This window comes from Heteronotia binoei, chromosome 6 (assembly GCF_032191835.1).
Source record: "Heteronotia binoei isolate CCM8104 ecotype False Entrance Well chromosome 6, APGP_CSIRO_Hbin_v1, whole genome shotgun sequence".
In the NCBI taxonomy this organism is placed as follows: domain Eukaryota; kingdom Metazoa; phylum Chordata; class Lepidosauria; order Squamata; family Gekkonidae; genus Heteronotia; species Heteronotia binoei.
Genome location: NC_083228.1, coordinates 74311008 through 74328216, shown reverse-complemented (window position 1 = coordinate 74328216; position 17209 = coordinate 74311008). Strand labels below are relative to the sequence as shown.

Here is a 17209-nt window from a genome sequence, read left to right as displayed (position 1 = left end):
GAACAGGCTCAGGGCAGGTTATTCTTCACATAGTACAGAATAAATAAATGATCACCTCATGGGTATACAGTATTTGCAGTCAGAGCCAGGGAATCTACAGCCTTTTGAACACTTGAAAATAATAAAGAAGAGGACAAAAGCTATTTAGTCCAGAACTGGAAGATCCACAATTATATCCACAAAAACTCTGGTGTCCAAAGATCATGATTTCTGGGTCAGAGATGGGGAAGAGCCAGACAAAGACAGAGGCAGAAACAGGAAGGAAATCAAGTATCACAGAAGAACCTCAAGAACTATTCCAGATAGTAGGCAACTCCTGTGACTGAAAGTAAGTCAAGGGATTTTCATAGGAAGACTTACATTATCTCTGAATATTAACAGGAAGGGAACTGTGCCAACTGGAAGCATACATAGGACATCCTCAGCTGGATGCTAAGATACAGCTTTAATCTCAGTCTATAGAGGACTAGATTTTGTTAACATAAGAACATAAGAGAAGCCATGTTGAATCAGGCCAATGGCCCATCCAGTCCAACACTCTGTGTCACACAGTGGCCAAAAACCCAGGCACCCTCAGGAGGTCCATCAGTGGGTCCAGGACACTAGAAGCCCTCCCACTGTGCCCCCTCAAGCACCAAGAATACAGAGCATCACTGCCCCAGAGAGAGAGAGTTCCAACAATACTATGTGGCTAATAGCCAGTGATGGACCTCTGCTTCATATGTTTATCCAATCCCCTCTTGAAGCTGGCTATGCTTGCAGCTGCCACCACCTCCCGTGGCAGTGGATTCCATGTGTTTAAGCACCCTTTGGGTGAAGAAGTACTTCCTTTTATCAGTTCTAATTTGACTGCTCAGCAATTTCATTGAATGTCCACAAGTTCTCATATTGTGAGAAGGGGAGAAAAGTACTTCTTTCTCTACTTTCTCTGTCCCATGCATAATCTTGTAAACCTCTATCATGTCACCCCTCAGTCGACATTTCTCCAAGCTAAAGAGCCCCAAGCATTTTAACCTTTCTTCATAGGGAAAGTGTTCCAACCCTTTAATCATTCTAGTTGCCCTTTTCTGCACTTTTCCTAATGCTATAATATCTTTTTTGAGGTGCAGTGACCAGAATTGTACACAGTATTCCAAATGAGGTCACACCATCAATTTATACAGTGGCATTATGATACTGGCTGATTTGTTTTAAGTTCCCTTCCTAATAATTCCCAGTATGGCATTGGACTTTTTTTTATTGCAGTCGCACACTGTCTTGACATTTTCAGTGAATTATCTACCATGACCCCAAGATCTCTCTCTCTCTGTCAGTCTCTGCCAGTTCACACCCCATCAACTTGTATTTATAGTTAGGATTTTTGGCCCCAATCTGCATTACTTTGCACTTGGTCATGTTGAACCTAATTTGCCATGTTGATGCCCACTTCCCCAGCCTCGACAGATCCCTTTGGAGTGCCTCACAATCCTCTCTGGTTCTCACCACCCTGAACAATTTAGTGTAATCTGCAAACTTAGCCACTTCACTTCTTACCCCCAACTCCAAATAATTAATGAACAAGTTAAATAGCAGCTGGCTGCAGTGGAAGGCATATGTCCCCATAATTAATATGGCCCCATAATTATTGTTCTGAGCAGGGGTGGAATTCTAGCAGGAGCTCCTTTGCACATTAGGCCACACACCCCTGATGTAGCCAATCCTCCAAGAGCTTACAAGGCTCTTTTCTGTAAGCTCTTGGAGGACTGGCTACATCAGGGGTATGTGGTCTAATATGCAAAGGAGCTCCTGCTAGAATTCCACCCCTGGTTCTGAGATATACTGACCCATAAGAATTAGGCTCCATTGAGGAGTGGTCATCAAAAAAAACTTTGGCAGGATCTCTGAGTAAATAAAACAAACATATATGTATTCATGAACACAAACAATAGTGAGGTACTATTTAGAGTACAACAACAATGGGAGGTACTGTTTAGAGTGTGAGACTAGGACCAGTCAATCCTGGCTGGAAATTCTTATTCCTCCATAAAGCTAATTGGAAAACGTTGGGCCAGTCACTTTGTTTCAGCCTAGCCTACCTCACAGTGCTGCTGTTTTGAGGATTTAATAAGGGAGAACAATGTGTGCCACTCTGAGCTCCTAGGAGGAAGGGCAGGATATAAAAATGTACCAGATAGATTGAAAGTGGTAGTTCAATTGGGTAGAAGTAACATATAATTTAGAGTCTATAGCTTGGTGGCAGAGAACCTGCTCGTTATGCAGACAACCCCAAATTAAATCCCCAGTGCTTCCAGTTAAAGGGATGTGAAAGACCTTTACCTAAGAAGACCTATGAGTAGTTGCCACTTTGATCAGTAGTTGATACTGATAACGATGGGCCAAAAGTTCTCATTCAGTATAAGGCAGTCTTATGTGTTTATAGTCCTAGATGCAGTTAATTCTGTCTTGGCATGCCTCTCTCTTTCCTTTGAAAAGAACTGTGGCTATGTTGGTTTGGATTATACAGAACATAGCCACTTCAAACCATCCGATACTTCTCTATGTCTGGATGCTTCCCCTGTTAAGAGCAATACAGCATTCCTGCTTAAGTGTACTGTAAACGACACAGCCCATATTTGTACTTAGTTAGGATTGTTCTAAAGAATCAGCTTTTGCCATCATTTCTTTTCTGGATGTGATACAAGATGCAAATGCAAACCTGCTGGAGAATAACAGCAGTGTCTCCAAGGTGCAGTTGTTTTTCTCTAGCCTTCTCCTCTCTCTCCACTCAGCTACCCCAGTCACTCTTCCGTTTCTATTTACTGGTGGATGATGGCTTCCTTCCCTCTTCAGTGTTCATACTATTAAAACTTACTTAATGTGGTGATTGGATTACAGATTCTCTTTCACCTGAAGTGAAAAATCCTAAAACTGAACCTGAGGAGAACTGCCTTTGTGGTTCAAGCAATGCTAGCAATTTTGGGAAAACAACTGGTGTGTGTGTGTGTGTGTGTGTGTGTGTTTTAGAGGACAAATACTGCTTGATTGTATTTCCTGACTACAGAACTATATCAGTCCCTGAAAGTGAAAATACTCAGCCTTCCGTGGCCCTCGGAACTGACTGACATCAGCACTGCGGCAAAATGGACAGCTCCACCAGCATTTCCCCTAGTCATGCTCCCGCGGTAAAGTCAGCTGGGAAAACGCAAGGGACCGCTGATACAGGAAAGACATGCCAGGCTCACTCTACTAGATAGCTGCTAGCCGTTCCCCCATTATTTCCTCTGATGTGCACCCTAACATTTCAGCCGGCAACGGTACCTGCCCTCGGTCCCGATCTGCAAAGCACTCTGAATACCATTCGAGCACCATTTCCACTGGGCATCTCTTAATTCGCTTAACTTCACCGGGCCTGCCTGCCTCCCTCCCATGAACACCTTCCCTATCCAGCCTTCCCTAAATCTCCCAATCTCCACTATCGCAGACTTTTCAGGGCGCCAGTGCCCTCAGCCTCCCCTTCAAACCCTTCTCCTCCGCCTGGGCGAGTCAGTAAAAAAAGGGCCCCTGAACTCGCTGCGGTTCGCCCCCGAGGAGCTGAGACGAGGGGTCCGGAAGATCGCGCTTCTCCTGCCGATTCCCCGAGTCGCCCCTCCTCCTCCCGGCCGCACCCGAAGAGCGCGGCTCCCCCCGCCTTTCCTGCAGACGCCGACGCGCCTCCCTATATAAAGGAGGGGCGGCGCAGGGGCTCCCGCCACAACCGCCAGGATGAACTTCGGCTCGGATCCCCACTACCTGGCCTCCTCCTACCGGAAGATCTTCGGGGAGCCGCCGCGCTTCTCCTCTCGCCTGGGCAGCTACCGCTCGCACTCGGCCTCCCGCAGCAGCAGCAGCAGCAGCAGCCATGCGGTCTCGTACCGGCTGGCCCAGCTGCAGGCGGAGAGCCTGGACCTGAGCCAGGCGACGGCACTCAGCGACGAGTTCCGCCTGACCCGCACCAACGAGAAGGAGCAGCTGCAGGGCCTCAACGACCGCTTCGCCGGCTACATCGAGAAGGTGCGCCAGCTGGAGCAGCACAACCGCCTGCTGGAGGCCGAACTGGGCGCGCTGCGGCAGCGACACGCCGAGCCCAGCCGCCTGGCCGAGCTCTTCCAGGGCGAGCTGCGCGAGCTGCGGGCCCAGCTCGACGACAGCGAGGCGGCGCGGGCCCAGCTGGCCCTGGACCGGGAGCGGCTGGCCGAGGACGTGCAGCGCTTGCGGGCGCGCTGCGAGGAGGAGGCGCGGGCGCGGGCCGAGGCGGAGCAGGCGCTGCGGGCCCAGCAGCTGGAGGTGGACGGCGCCACCCTGGCGCGCCTGGCGTTGGAGAAGAAGGTGGAGGCGCTGCTCGACGAGCTGGCCTTCGTGCGCAAGGTGCACGCCGAGGAGCTGGCCGAGCTGAGCGCCGCCCTGCAGGCGCCACCCCTGGCCGCCGCCGAGCCCGACTCCACCAAGGCAGACCTGACGGCGGCGCTCAAGGAGCTGCGCGCCCAGTACGAGGGGCTGGCCGCCAAGAACCTGCAGGCGGCCGACGAGTGGTACCGCGCCAAGTTCGCCAACCTCAGCGAGCAGGCGGCGCGCAGCCACGAGGCCATCCGGGCCAGCCGCGAGGAGATCGGCGAGTACCGCCGCCAGCTCCAGGCCCGCACGCTCGAGGTGGAGAGCCTGCGCGGCGCCAACGAGTCCCTCGAGCGGCAGCTGCGCGACACCGAGGAGCGCCACAGCGCCGAGGCCCTCGGCTTCCAGGTCAGCAGCTCCAGCCTTAGCCCTGCAGCGCCCCCCGTTTGGCCTTTGCCGCTCGGCCTGGCCGGGCCTGCTGTGGATGGCCCAGGGGACTGAGCATCGGAAGGCCTCTTCTTGAAGGCGTCTTCAAAGCTGTTAACCGTGTTGCACCAGGGAATTCCTCCAAGTCCCTTAGCCATAATATTTTTTTTATGTGATTACACATAAGCTAAACAAGGTATCAGAATGAGATATATGTAATTTATCTCTATGCTCTGTGTCTCACAGTTTGCTCAGATGGTATTTTTTGTTTTTTGCATAAACAAGTTCTGAAACCTAACAAATGGCGAAAATCTGAGACCAAGGCCAAATGACCCTCCTAACATTGACCCTTCTTTGAGTGTCATGAGCTTTAAAGCATGGATTTTTTACACAGCAGGCACTGTGTGAGTAGCCTTTGGGTTTCCACTTTGGTGTAGTGGTTAAGTGTGCAGACTCTTATCTGGGAGAACCGGGTTTGATGCCCCACTTTTCCACTTGCACCTGCTGGAATGGTCTTGGGTCAGCCATAGCTGTGGCAGAGGTTGTCCTCAAAAGGGCAGCTGCTGTGAGAGCCCTCTCCAGCCCCACCCACCTCACAGGGTGTCTGTTGTGGGGGGAGAAGATGTGGGAGATTGTAAGCCGCTCTGAGTCTCTGATTCAGGGAGAAGGGCAAGGTATAAATCTGCAGTTCTTCTGTTCTTCTTCCTTCCATGTCATCTTTGCATGATGTAGTCTAGATTCTATTCCCCAGCTGATTTCCTGTTCCTTTAAGCTCTCCTTTGGCTTGTCTTGCAGACCCCATTCAACACAATAGTTTGGATGCATTCATGTATCTTCTTGCTTGATGCATCAAAAATGACTTGGAAATGTAATTGTAGCAGGAAGTTGTGCAGCACTGTTATTCAATTATGAAGTTTTTAAATAGTGTTTGGCCAGGCAAGCTGATCTCATCAGATCTCAAAAGCTAAACAGGGTCAACTTTGGGAAGTACTTGGATGGGAGACCTCCTTGGAATACCAGAGCTGGAGGCAGGAGCAGCCCCCTCTCTGAATATGTCGCCAGTAGGGGTCAGTCACCAGAGATTGCCATGACACTCACTCACACACTCTCATTCACACACACACAAATACTAGAATATATATAGGCGTAAGCCTAAGAGGCAGCTAATAAATTGTGGAGAAATTTCTGCCCCTGTCCAGGGTTCTGAAAGTACTGAAACTGCTTGCAGCTGGCTGGGAACTTGTATTTGTTTATTCTAAAAATCCTTGATTATTTAAGCTTGTGCTTTAATTCAAATTGCCAAACATACAAAGTTGTTGCACTGTTCAAAATAAGTATGTTTCAATCACAGTAGTCTTCTTCGGGTCGCATTACAATTTAACAATGGACCCAATGCTCAAGATAAACTTTAATATGTGGCACAGCCTTCTCACAATTGTTACAGGAGAACCTAACTGTGACCTGATTGAAACATGCTTATTTTGAACCCAGGATGCATGTAGTTGCATATTGGTGCCTAGAGGCTGGACAGATTGTCTGCAATCAAATTGGGTGACATTGTAGCTTGGAAATTATCAATTTGTGGACTAAAAAGAAGATTCTTTGGCTTGATATCACTGGACTGTAGTTTGAACTCTTATAGGACGTAACAGACTGTGAATTCGAATAATTCAGTGTTCAATTGTTATACCATTGAATTATAGTAATGAACACAGGCAGACTCAGTAAACTGACTAAAATGAATTAAAATTATTTCTGAGGCACAATAATAAGAATATTAAAACAAACAAAACAAAAGACATGAAGACAAATATGACTGATAGGCAGGAAAATGAAAAGGACAAATAGCAAATAATGGTTGCATGCTAGTAAAAAAAAAAAGAGCCTACCCTCTTAAGCACCTTCAGCCTATCAAGGCAGAAGTGAAGTACTCGAACAGTGCAATAGTTATTCCAGTCTAAGACCACTTAGATTGGATAACTCCACAGAGGATTGCACTGCAAATTACCCTAAATCAAAACTATTCTCAGTTGCCTGTTTGGGATTCCAGTACCTTTGCGGCAAAATGGACCATGGGAAAAGAAAAAAGGGATAAAGACATAGGTAAAGAGAGGCCCAAGAAAAGAAGGGATGCTGCTGCAAAGAAGATAAAAGAGGCTGTTGCCGAAGTGGAGAAAGGGGAATTCTTGTTGCTAAGGCATCAGACGTTTTCGTTAAAGGAGACAAACCTTATAAAACAATGTAATTTTCTGCATTTGTTATATCTTTCTAATTGATCAGAGGTGGCCCTTCTGTCCTTAGGTGAATTCAAAACCAAGAACACAGTCCACATAATACCTTTGATTAAGATCAATTAAATGACACACATATGTATCACCTTGGTTCAAGGTGGTTTACAACAATTAAAATATCCCCAACTAAAATCAAAGATAAAATAACAAACCCTAAGTTCCACCCCACCTTAAAAGATGCCTGCCACTTAAACCCCTCAACAGCACCTCCCTGAAGATGTCCAGGGAGCACCCCCCCCCACAGTTATCTCTTCAGGGAGCCCATTCCACAGAGCTGGAGCCACCATGGTAAAACCCCATGCTCTGGTTCAGGGGTCCTCAACCTTTTTAAATAGGGGGCCAGTTCACTGTCCCTCAGACTGTTGGAGGGCCGGACTGCCATTACTGTACAAGGCCGCGGGCCGTCAGTTCTCCGTCTTCTGCATCTCTCTCCCTTCCCCACACCACACACCACACAACCTCACCTTGGTATCACCTCACACTCTGTCTCCGCCACCTCAGCCCAGTGCCGGAAGCGTGCGTTGCTAACGCGAGTTTAGGTCGAACGTCACTTCCGGTCTGATTTTGCCATAACCCGGCGGGCCGCATAAACGTCCTCAGCGGGCCGCATCTGGCCCGCGGGCCGTAGGTTGAGGACCCCTGCTCTGGTTGATGCCAGATGGGCCACCCCAAGTAGTGGAATAGTCAGCAGATGGCTGCCTAATTACCAAAGTCTGCACAGTGCATGTATGGAAGGAGATGGTTCTTCAACTGTGTGTGTCCCAGGTAATGATGGATTTTGGAACTTGGAAACAGACAGGTAGCTATTTCAAAATGAGCAACAAATGTTCCCTATAACTATCCCCCTGACAGCATTCAGCCTGTTGCATTCTGGACCAGTTGTACTTTGTGGGCTGTCTCCAAGGGCAGTCCCACATAAATAAAAATAAATTTTTATTTATATCCCGCCCTCCCTGCCAAGCCAGGCTCAGGGCGGCTTACAAGACATGATACATATACCATGATAACAATAAAATACAATTAATACAATAAAATACAGTTAAATACAAATTCGTACATTTAAGTTAAATAAATAATTTAAAACCAATATAAATTAATGGTGCTACAGTTTCAGTACATATATAAAGATGGCTGGGTATGATTGCCAAGATTCCACCTTAGAAGGCAAGCTGGAAGAGGGCGGTTTTACAAGCCCTATGGAACTGATTAAGATCCCGCAGGGCCCGCACCTCCTCTGGCAGCTGGTTCCACCATTGGGGAGCCATTATCGAAAAGGCCTGCTCCCTTGTTGTTTTTAGCTTGGCCTCCCTTGGCCCAGGGATTTTCAGAAGATTTTGCAAACTAGATCTTAGTTCTCTCTGGGGAACATATGGAGAGAGACGGTCCCTTAGGTAGGCAGGTCCTCGGCCATAAAGCATGTTGCAGTAGTCCATGAGTTTACAAAAGTTTGGATCAGCACAGCCAGTAGGTAATGAGATAGGTAGCAATCAGATGTAGTTGATAGAATGCACTCCTAACCACTATGCCAGTCTGCTTTTCAAACAGCATGGCAGGGTCCATGAGCACTCCCAAACTCCTAACCTGCTCTGAAAAAAATTCACTGCATCTAGAATAAGTGAATTCAGTCCTTCTAGAATGACAGATTTTCTGGCCAGCATCACCTCAGTCTTGTCTGGATTTGGTTCCAGTTTGTTTTGCCTTAACCACCTGACCACAGCCTCAAAGCTCCAGAACCAAAACAGATGCATTTGGAGCCTTGGATAATGCAACCCCAAAGCTCCAGACAATTTAATTTAGTGGCTTCGTATAAATTAAAGAGTGTGGATCAGAGAACAGAACCCTGTAGCCCCTCCCCCCAAATAAGTTCCCCCCCAGTTGATTCTGCACCTCTGGAGAAGACACTTTGTGTCTAGTTAGACAAAAAAAGAGCAAAACCACTGAAGGGCTATGCCATTACTACCAAGTCCACAGTCAAGCTGATGGATAAGAACATAAGAGAAGCCATGTTGGATCAGGCCAATGGCCCATCCAGTACAACACTCTGTGTCACACAGTGGCAAAAAATTAAAAATGGAGCAGTCAACTGCATCCAAGGCAGCTGAGAAGTCCTACAGTAACCACTGGAAATATTGTCTCCTGCCCAACTTTAAACAAAGATCATCCACCAGTGTAACTAAAGCTGTCTTGGTACCAAACTCGGGACTGAAACCAGACTGAAATGGGTCAAGGGCAGGTGTCTCATTCAGGAAACATTGGAGATGCTGTGCCATCACAGATTTTCTGGCCAGCATCACCTCAGTCTTGTCTGGATTTGGTTCCACTTTGTTTTGCCTTAACCCCAGAGGGTACTTAAATCTGGATCACAAAACCTATTAGAAATCCCCGGGTCGAGGGAGGTGAGATTGAAGGCTACCAGAGAAAGAGCCTTCTCTATTGCAGCCCCCCACTGGTGGAACGAACTCCCAGATGATGTTAGAGCCTTGCAGGATCTTGCCCAATTCTGCAGAGCCTGCAAAACAACATTATTTCGAATGGCCTTCAACCAAAGTACATAGCTGTCCAACATCATGGCATGGAACTTAGCACCAAAACTGTTGTTTTAAAATTGTATTAATAATTTTAAATTGCAAATTGTTTAATTTTAACTGATACTATTGTAATCGTTTTATGGCTCTATGGTTTTAGTATTTTATTGTTATTTATGTTAGCTGCCCTGAGCCTGCTCCAGCGGGATATAAGTACGAAAAATAAAATAAAAATAAATAATAATGCTCTATCACCTTCCCAAAAAAGGTAAAGTGGGGACTGGCTTGTAACCAGCTACCATATCCCTAGTCAATGAAGTGTTTTTTGAGCGAAGGTCTAATATCTGCCTCCTTCAAAGGCCTTGGGAGAGCCCCCTCAATCAGGGAGGAGGTTATGATTTTAATTAATAGTTCCAGTAATTTTTCCCAGTAAGATTTTAAAGCCATGTTAAGATTGATAAGATAGGATAAAAATTATAATATATTATGTGAAAATGATAGAATTAGTTATGTAGGTTGTTATAGTGGTTTCTTATGCTATTACGTTATATTTTTCCTATAAATACATGTATTTGAATAAATGATTGTCCTTTATATTCACAAAAATTGTCCTCCATATTGTGTTTTGGTAATGTTAACTTTTATTTCTTTTCCCCTACTCTTTTTCTTCTGTATTCCCTCAAGTTTAAAATAAAATTAGAAAGATTTTAAAGCCATGACAGGCTTTGGTACAGAGAACACTTGTTGACCCACACATTCCTAAGGACTTTGTCAGCATCTGCTGGCAGGGTCATAACAAAAAGATAATCAGGCACTTCTGACACCTCAAGTATCTGGATCTGCCCTTAGCTTGGCTTCCAATTTGAAATGGAAGAGAGAATTTTTGCCAGCAGATAACCTTACAAAACATCACAACTGGGAGCCAGATTTTCATTGCTGGCAGGGTTGGATTTAGGTGTTATCAACTCACAAACCACTTTAAAAAAATCAAGCTAATGGAATGGTGGCAGAGAAAAAAAAAGTCTTCACTGCTACATCATAGGTTTGCAAATGGGCTTTATGATGTGCTCTGTCTGATTCATCCCAACTTTTCTGCCAGTCTCACTCTAGTTGTCTTCCAGGTTGTTTCATGTCATCCCACTTCCAGGTAAATCAGTGAGCTGTGGGCTTCACAGAGCATGGATGAGGACACCAAGGAGCAACTGTTTATAGCCCCATAATTTCACTAAGGTTGCCAACTTCCCTCTTACAATCAGTGAGGGATAGGGAGGGACTTATCAGAAGAAAGAGAAAGGCCCAGTCATGACATCATCATGCCAACAACTTCTGGGCAATGCTCTGGTATTTGGGCAAAAAGTCTATGGTCAAACCAGCCTCTACCATAGAGTTTTTGCCAAAGTACCAGAACGTCATCTGGAAGTTGCTGGTGTGATAGTGTCACTTCCTGTGCAATCCTGGCAACATGGACTGGGCCTTTATCTTTTTACTGGTAAGTCCCCCTGCTGACCAGCTGATCAGAGGCTTGGGGACATGGCCTGGCAGCAGGAGATGCCCACCTCCACCAGGGAATCTGGCACCCCTATATTCTACACAGCTACAGGGTTCCACGGAGTAACCGTCGGGGCTCTCAAAATTCCCCAGAGCTGCCTGAAAACCAACAGGATCCACCAGTTTTTGAGTTCAACAGTACACTTTCTCAGGCTGAATGTTACAAAAAATAATGCAAAAGTTTAAAAGGGATGTATTTCTTTTTCTGGGGGGTGCCGTGATGTGAAGTCTTGTTCAAGGCAGAGTTTACTGTTTATGCCATTATCAAGATTTATTATCCAGTCTTTTTCTATCGAGAGGATCAGTATGACTCCTTTCCTTCTTTAACACAGTATCATCAAAGGTACCCTTATGATTGTCCATCCTGTCTTCATCATCAACACAGATACATGCAAGACTGCTTGCCTTGCTATATGTTCTATGTAATTGTCTCTGCTGTTCTTCTATTTTCAATTTTAACATAGTTATATGCGAAAAATTGCAGTAGCTGAGGATGGCATTTGTATATTGAATTCAAAGTAATATTGTCTTGACATCTGTATGCATATGAGAATACTGACATGTGTATGTTTTTTTTTACCATAAATTTAACTGGTTTGATATCAGACAGGAAACAGACATTTAAGCCCACCAGTTATTCAATAGAATTGCTAGAACTGGATAGGCATGGCTTGATAAGGAACAATCTGATTCCACTTTTAACCTAGTTCTGATAATAGAGTCACTGTATGGAAAGGAGTAAGCCTTATTCTGTGAGATCTGGGCTTAAGAGTATTGCTCAGCCATGATCAGTTTCAGTGCCCTGCTGGAAAAAAATGACAACAGGTTTTGTTTGGATAAGAGAAACAAGGATTATACAGTGCTTGCACATATAGTATGACCTACAGATTGCTGAGGATTGCAAGCCTATATATATTTACTTGTGGATATGCGACAATGAACTCAGCAGCACTGGCTTCCAAGTCAACAGCGGTACTGGCTTCCAAGTCAAATTATGCTTTAAGATTAATATACAAATATGCTGAGCGTCATTAGGTTTTAGATTATATCCTAGTAGTATTGTATAAATATGCTAAGGATACCTCACCCCTGATCTCTATAGGAAAAAAATGAAGCTTTTTTTGTCATTGAATAAACATATGGTCAGGCTTCTAAATTAATATATTGCATTTCTTTTGTATGGAACAGACTGTTAACAATTAAAGATGCATTTATGTTTGAATAGCAATCATACTTGCCTTAATTGGAAGTTCTGTTTGGCTCCAGTCAGCCTGCTACAATGAGTTAACACATTCATATTTTCTCCTTGCTTACAACAAAAAGTAGAAAAAGAAACTAATTAGTATGTCTTGTTTTGAAACCTTGTTACTTTTAACACAATTTCTTTGACTTGCAGGACACAATCAGTCAGCTAGAAAGTGATCTGAGAGAAACTAAGAGTGAAATGGCTCGGCATCTGAGGGAATACCAAGACTTGCTCAATGTTAAAATGGCTCTGGATATAGAGATAGCAGCATACAGGTAACACTGATGATTACAGCTCTGCCATCACTGGCAACTTCAACTGCAGGAAATACAATAAAAGCTGTAATGGTACATAATGGCCTTGGAGTTTGGTGGGATCCAGTTTAATTCTGCCTTTAAGAATACTTTGGTACTCTTTTACATAATGTTGGCTGCATGCTCATTGTTTTTTCTTAGACATCTGGATAGGTCCACTCTGTAACTTTATTGTTACAATTGAAGCAGAGGGTTGCTTACACAATCAATCTGGACTTTAAATAGCTGGGATGGGAATTTGGAATACTTGTGTTGAAAGGAGCAGAAAGGTAATAGAAGGACTAAGGGATAGTAGTAGTATGTCATTTGTTTACTTGATGGGTAGATGATAAATAACAGCTGGGTTAAACATTTAAGACAACTTTGTATTGTAACTTGAAAACTACTGTACTGCTGTAAATAATTTATGAACAGCAAGATAGACAAAAATATCGTCAGCCTTAAATCATACAATCATAGAGTTGGTAGGTCATCTATGGTCATCTAGTTCACCTCCCTTAATGATGCAGGAAATTCACAAATATCTCTCCCCACACATCCCCAAGACACCTGTTCCATGCCCAGAAGATGGAATAAATGCTCCCCCCAAACTCTCCAGGATCCCTAGCAAAGCGGCCTGGTGAAAATTGGCTACCTAACCCCAAAGTGGCAAACACCAGTTCCCTGAGTGTGTAAGGGCCACAAGAACTTAGCATTGATGCAACCCTTCCTGCCTTCCTTCTCATGATCTGCCTAAGTTAATAGAATCAGCATTGCTGTCAGGTGGCTCTCTAGCCTCTGTTTAAAAACCTCCAAAGAAGGAGAACCCACCATAGGCTACAACTGACTAGGTTTTCCTAATGTTTAGTTGAAAGCTCTTTTAATTTAAACCCATTGGTTCTGCTCTGACCTTCTGGGGCAGCAGAAAACAACTCTGCACCATCCTCTAGTCTATGTAGCCCTTCAAGTACTTGCACATGGTGATCATATCAACTCTGTCATCACCAGGCTAAACATACACAACTCCTTCAGCCTTTCCTCATAGGACTTAGTCTCCAGGCCTCTCACCATCTTTGTTGCCCTCCTCTGAACACTTTCCAGCTTGTCTATATCCTTCTTAAATTGTGGTGCCCAAAACTGAACACAGTACTCTAGGTGAGGTGTAACTAGAACAGAGTAAAGTGATGCCATCACTTCGCACAATCTGGACACTAACCCATCTGGATCCGAAATCACATTTGCCTTTTTAGCTACCACATTACGCTGCTGATTCATGTTCAGTGTATGGTTCACTAAGATCCCTAGATCCTTTTTGCACATACTACTGCCAAGACAATCCTTCCCCATCCTGTAATTATGCATTGGATTTTTCCTACTTAAATGCAGAACTTTACATCTATCCCCATTAAAATTGATCTTATTTGTTTTAGCCCAGTATTCCAGCTTGTCAGGATCATCCTGACTTTTCTACTGTTTGCTACCCCTCCCAATTTAGTATCATCTGCAAATTTAATAAGCACTCCCTCTATTCCTTCATCCAAATCATAAAGATGTTTAACAAAACAGGTCCCAGGACAGATCCTTGAGGCACTCCACTTATCACTCCTCTCCAAGATGGTGAGGAACTCTTCACAAGTACTCTGCCTAGTAAGACATCTACTGAGCATTCAGTTTCTGAATTATTATGGGTTGACTGGATCTGCAAGAAAACAAACAGTCCCAGTACGTCACTCAACTTCACCTGTACTCCTATCATGAAACTGATTCTTCATGATCTCTGCTGTTCCAGTTGTACCTTAATGATGGATACTGGATTTAATGTATCTTTGGTTCTGGTGCCACATACCATGTAATATATTCTAATAAGTTGTAGTTCATAGTTCTGACTGGCAGCTACTGTTGTGATCTGTTAATCCAGGCAAGATATTTGCAAGGTATTCAGACACAGAAGAAATCTTTTTTTTTTTTTAAAGCTGCAGCTTTTTTTTTTTTTAAGCGTATCAGCTCTTTTTCTTATACACAATTCACATCTCAAACTTTGAGGGCATTTTAAAACCTAAGATTATGCTTCTGATTCAATTGTGAGTGCAGTGCAACTTTGTTTATCTGAATGTCCTATCACTGGAGCGTCTCTCAGAAATTCAAATAACTCAGCATTTAGGTAAACAAGTATTTTGTGCTCAAGAACCTTGTACCTTGAAATATATGACCTGGGAGCAAGGTAAACATGGATAATCAGGACAAGAGAGGTAAATGAAGTTTCAGTTTGGGGATAAATGTCTAATGTATACCATGTAATTAAAGTCTTGTCCCAGAGAGGTGTTTTTAAAAAACTGGGTATGTATATCAGTGGAACTTTTTAATCAAAACCTAGTCAGATGAAGCATATACAAACTGTAGTAATGTGAAGTAGGGATCTTTAATGCTCTTCAGTTCATTTCTGGGTTTTGGGAATATCAAGTTTAGATTCACTTTTGATCTGAACCCACATAATGATTAGTCATTGATGGACCTATCTTCACAAATTTGCTTAATCTTGGTTTGAACATCATCACATGTCATAATAATTTTTTTTCTTCTGTGATGTTTACAGGAAGCTGCTGGAAGGTGAGGAGACACGATTTAGCACCTCAAGCATCAGCATCTCACCTCTAAACCCCCTTTCCAATCCAAGCTATTCCTTCCAGCCCCGACTCTTCAGTTCATCTGTGACCAGCAGCTCCAAAATATCCCCCACTCTTTCTTTTAAGAAGGAGGAGAAAGAAGAGGCTACTAAGATGGCCTCAAAAATCTCAAGTCAAGTAGGGGAAGCCTTTGCTGAAATGATTGAGGAGACCATAACATCCACTAAGAAAACAGAGCGAACAAACCTGGAGGAGGGGAGTACTGCAAACCAAAAAATGTAACACTCTTAGCCTCAAGTACAATTAAATTTTAAGGGGGAACAATATAGCTTAAAATTTTGAAATTGCCTATACCTGAATCAAGGTGCTTACCAGCTCACAAACATGTAGCATTCTAATGTTTCACATCACTAGACTACTTTAGGAGCAAAGAAATAGTCAAAGTTGAGTTGGAAATACTATCGAAAAAGTAACTAGCGAATTACATAGTAATGTGGTAGCCTGGTTTCTAAATTAAACAAGAAGGGAAATTTCAAAGCAGCAGCTAAGAAGGAAGGACAAAAACCTCTACATGTTTGAAGCTTGCATGTTTCAGGTATTCTTACCTAACCCTGAATCTACTGTCTGGGGCAAAAACAGTGATAGCATAGGTCTCCATCCATCTGTAAAAAGTAAAATTGTATGTCTACACTGCAGGTTTAGTTCAGATCAAGGAAGAGGGGATTTAACTCTTCAAGTGCTGTTCAGCTTCATTATACAAAACAGACTTTCTGCACTGTTGGTGTTTTAAAGGGGGGTGGAGTGGGGATCCAGCTTTCTTATAGGGTTTCACCTGGAGACTGGCAACCCTATTTTTTAACCAAAACATTTCTTCTTTTACAACCATTTGGATTAGTAAAACTGAATGTGGCTTGAAAAGTTAAATCTCTTCTTCCTTCCCCCATTGGTCCCTGTCTGAATCATGGCTGCATACACATGCAATTTGTCTTTTTTTTTTTTGCAGACCTGTGGTAATCCATGATCTTTATCACATTTTGCTTTGACTCCTAGTCTCAGCTGAAGTTTGAAAACAGCTGCTTAGGGGTAAGACTGGCAATACCCCTGAGAGTATATATTATCAATGAGGTACAGATTAATCCTGAACCTCTGAAGGCAGGAAACTCATGCACATGGCTGCTTCACTCCGTTTCCAGTCCTCTAGCTTGTAATGTGTTTTGTATTATTTTACAGAGAAGCACAGTACATCTAGGAATGCTTGGTGGAAGCTACTGTCTTAAAAGGGGTGAGCTTGTTTAGAAATATTAGTATTATACCCCACAATAAACAAGTAGAGGGCAAGTTTGCCACACCAGTGTTTAACAAAGTGTAGTGTTCTGTGATGACTAGCACATTGTGAAGAGACACTTGTATCTCTGTATTTTGGGGTTGCTTGCAACCATAAGAACCAAGCTGAGCATGGTGTATTCTTCCTCTTTCTCTTTTTAAAAAGCCTATATGGTGAAATATGGGGTCTTAGGATTCTAATCTATTATTAGGTGCATGTCCAGTCAATTTCTGTGATCACAGTGAGCTTCTGTTCAGTTTCATTTTGTGCCATACTAGTAATTTAAAAAAATTGTCATTGCTTAGAATCAATAGTGCCAGGTACTAAAAAATAAGTAAAGGAAACATGTGCTGTAACTAGCCTTAAGACTTGTATAAGGCTAAGAGGGGAAACCCTGTCCCCAGCTCTTGAGTTCTTTAGAAGCAGAGTTCTAATTACAGTGAGCCTTTGTTCAGTTTCATTTTGTTCCATACTAGTAATTTAAGAAATTGTTATTGCTTAGAATCAATAGTGCCAGGTATAAAAAAATAATTAAAGGAAACACATGTGCTGTAATTGGCCTTAAGGCTCATATAAGGCTAAAAG

General features: G+C 43.7%; 1 protein-coding gene across 1 annotated transcript; it reads left to right on the top strand.

Annotated features, from left to right (window-relative positions):
* The first annotated feature begins 3691 nt into the window (after positions 1–3691).
* INA (internexin neuronal intermediate filament protein alpha) lies at positions 3692–15737 on the top strand. The gene is made up of 3 exons (XM_060241729.1): positions 3692–4755; positions 12534–12658; positions 15270–15737. Exons 1-3 carry the CDS (start codon positions 3742–3744, stop codon positions 15580–15582), a joined length of 1452 nt encoding a protein of 483 aa, XP_060097712.1. The 5' UTR covers positions 3692–3741; the 3' UTR covers positions 15583–15737.
* Positions 15738–17209: the final 1472 nt, after the last annotated feature.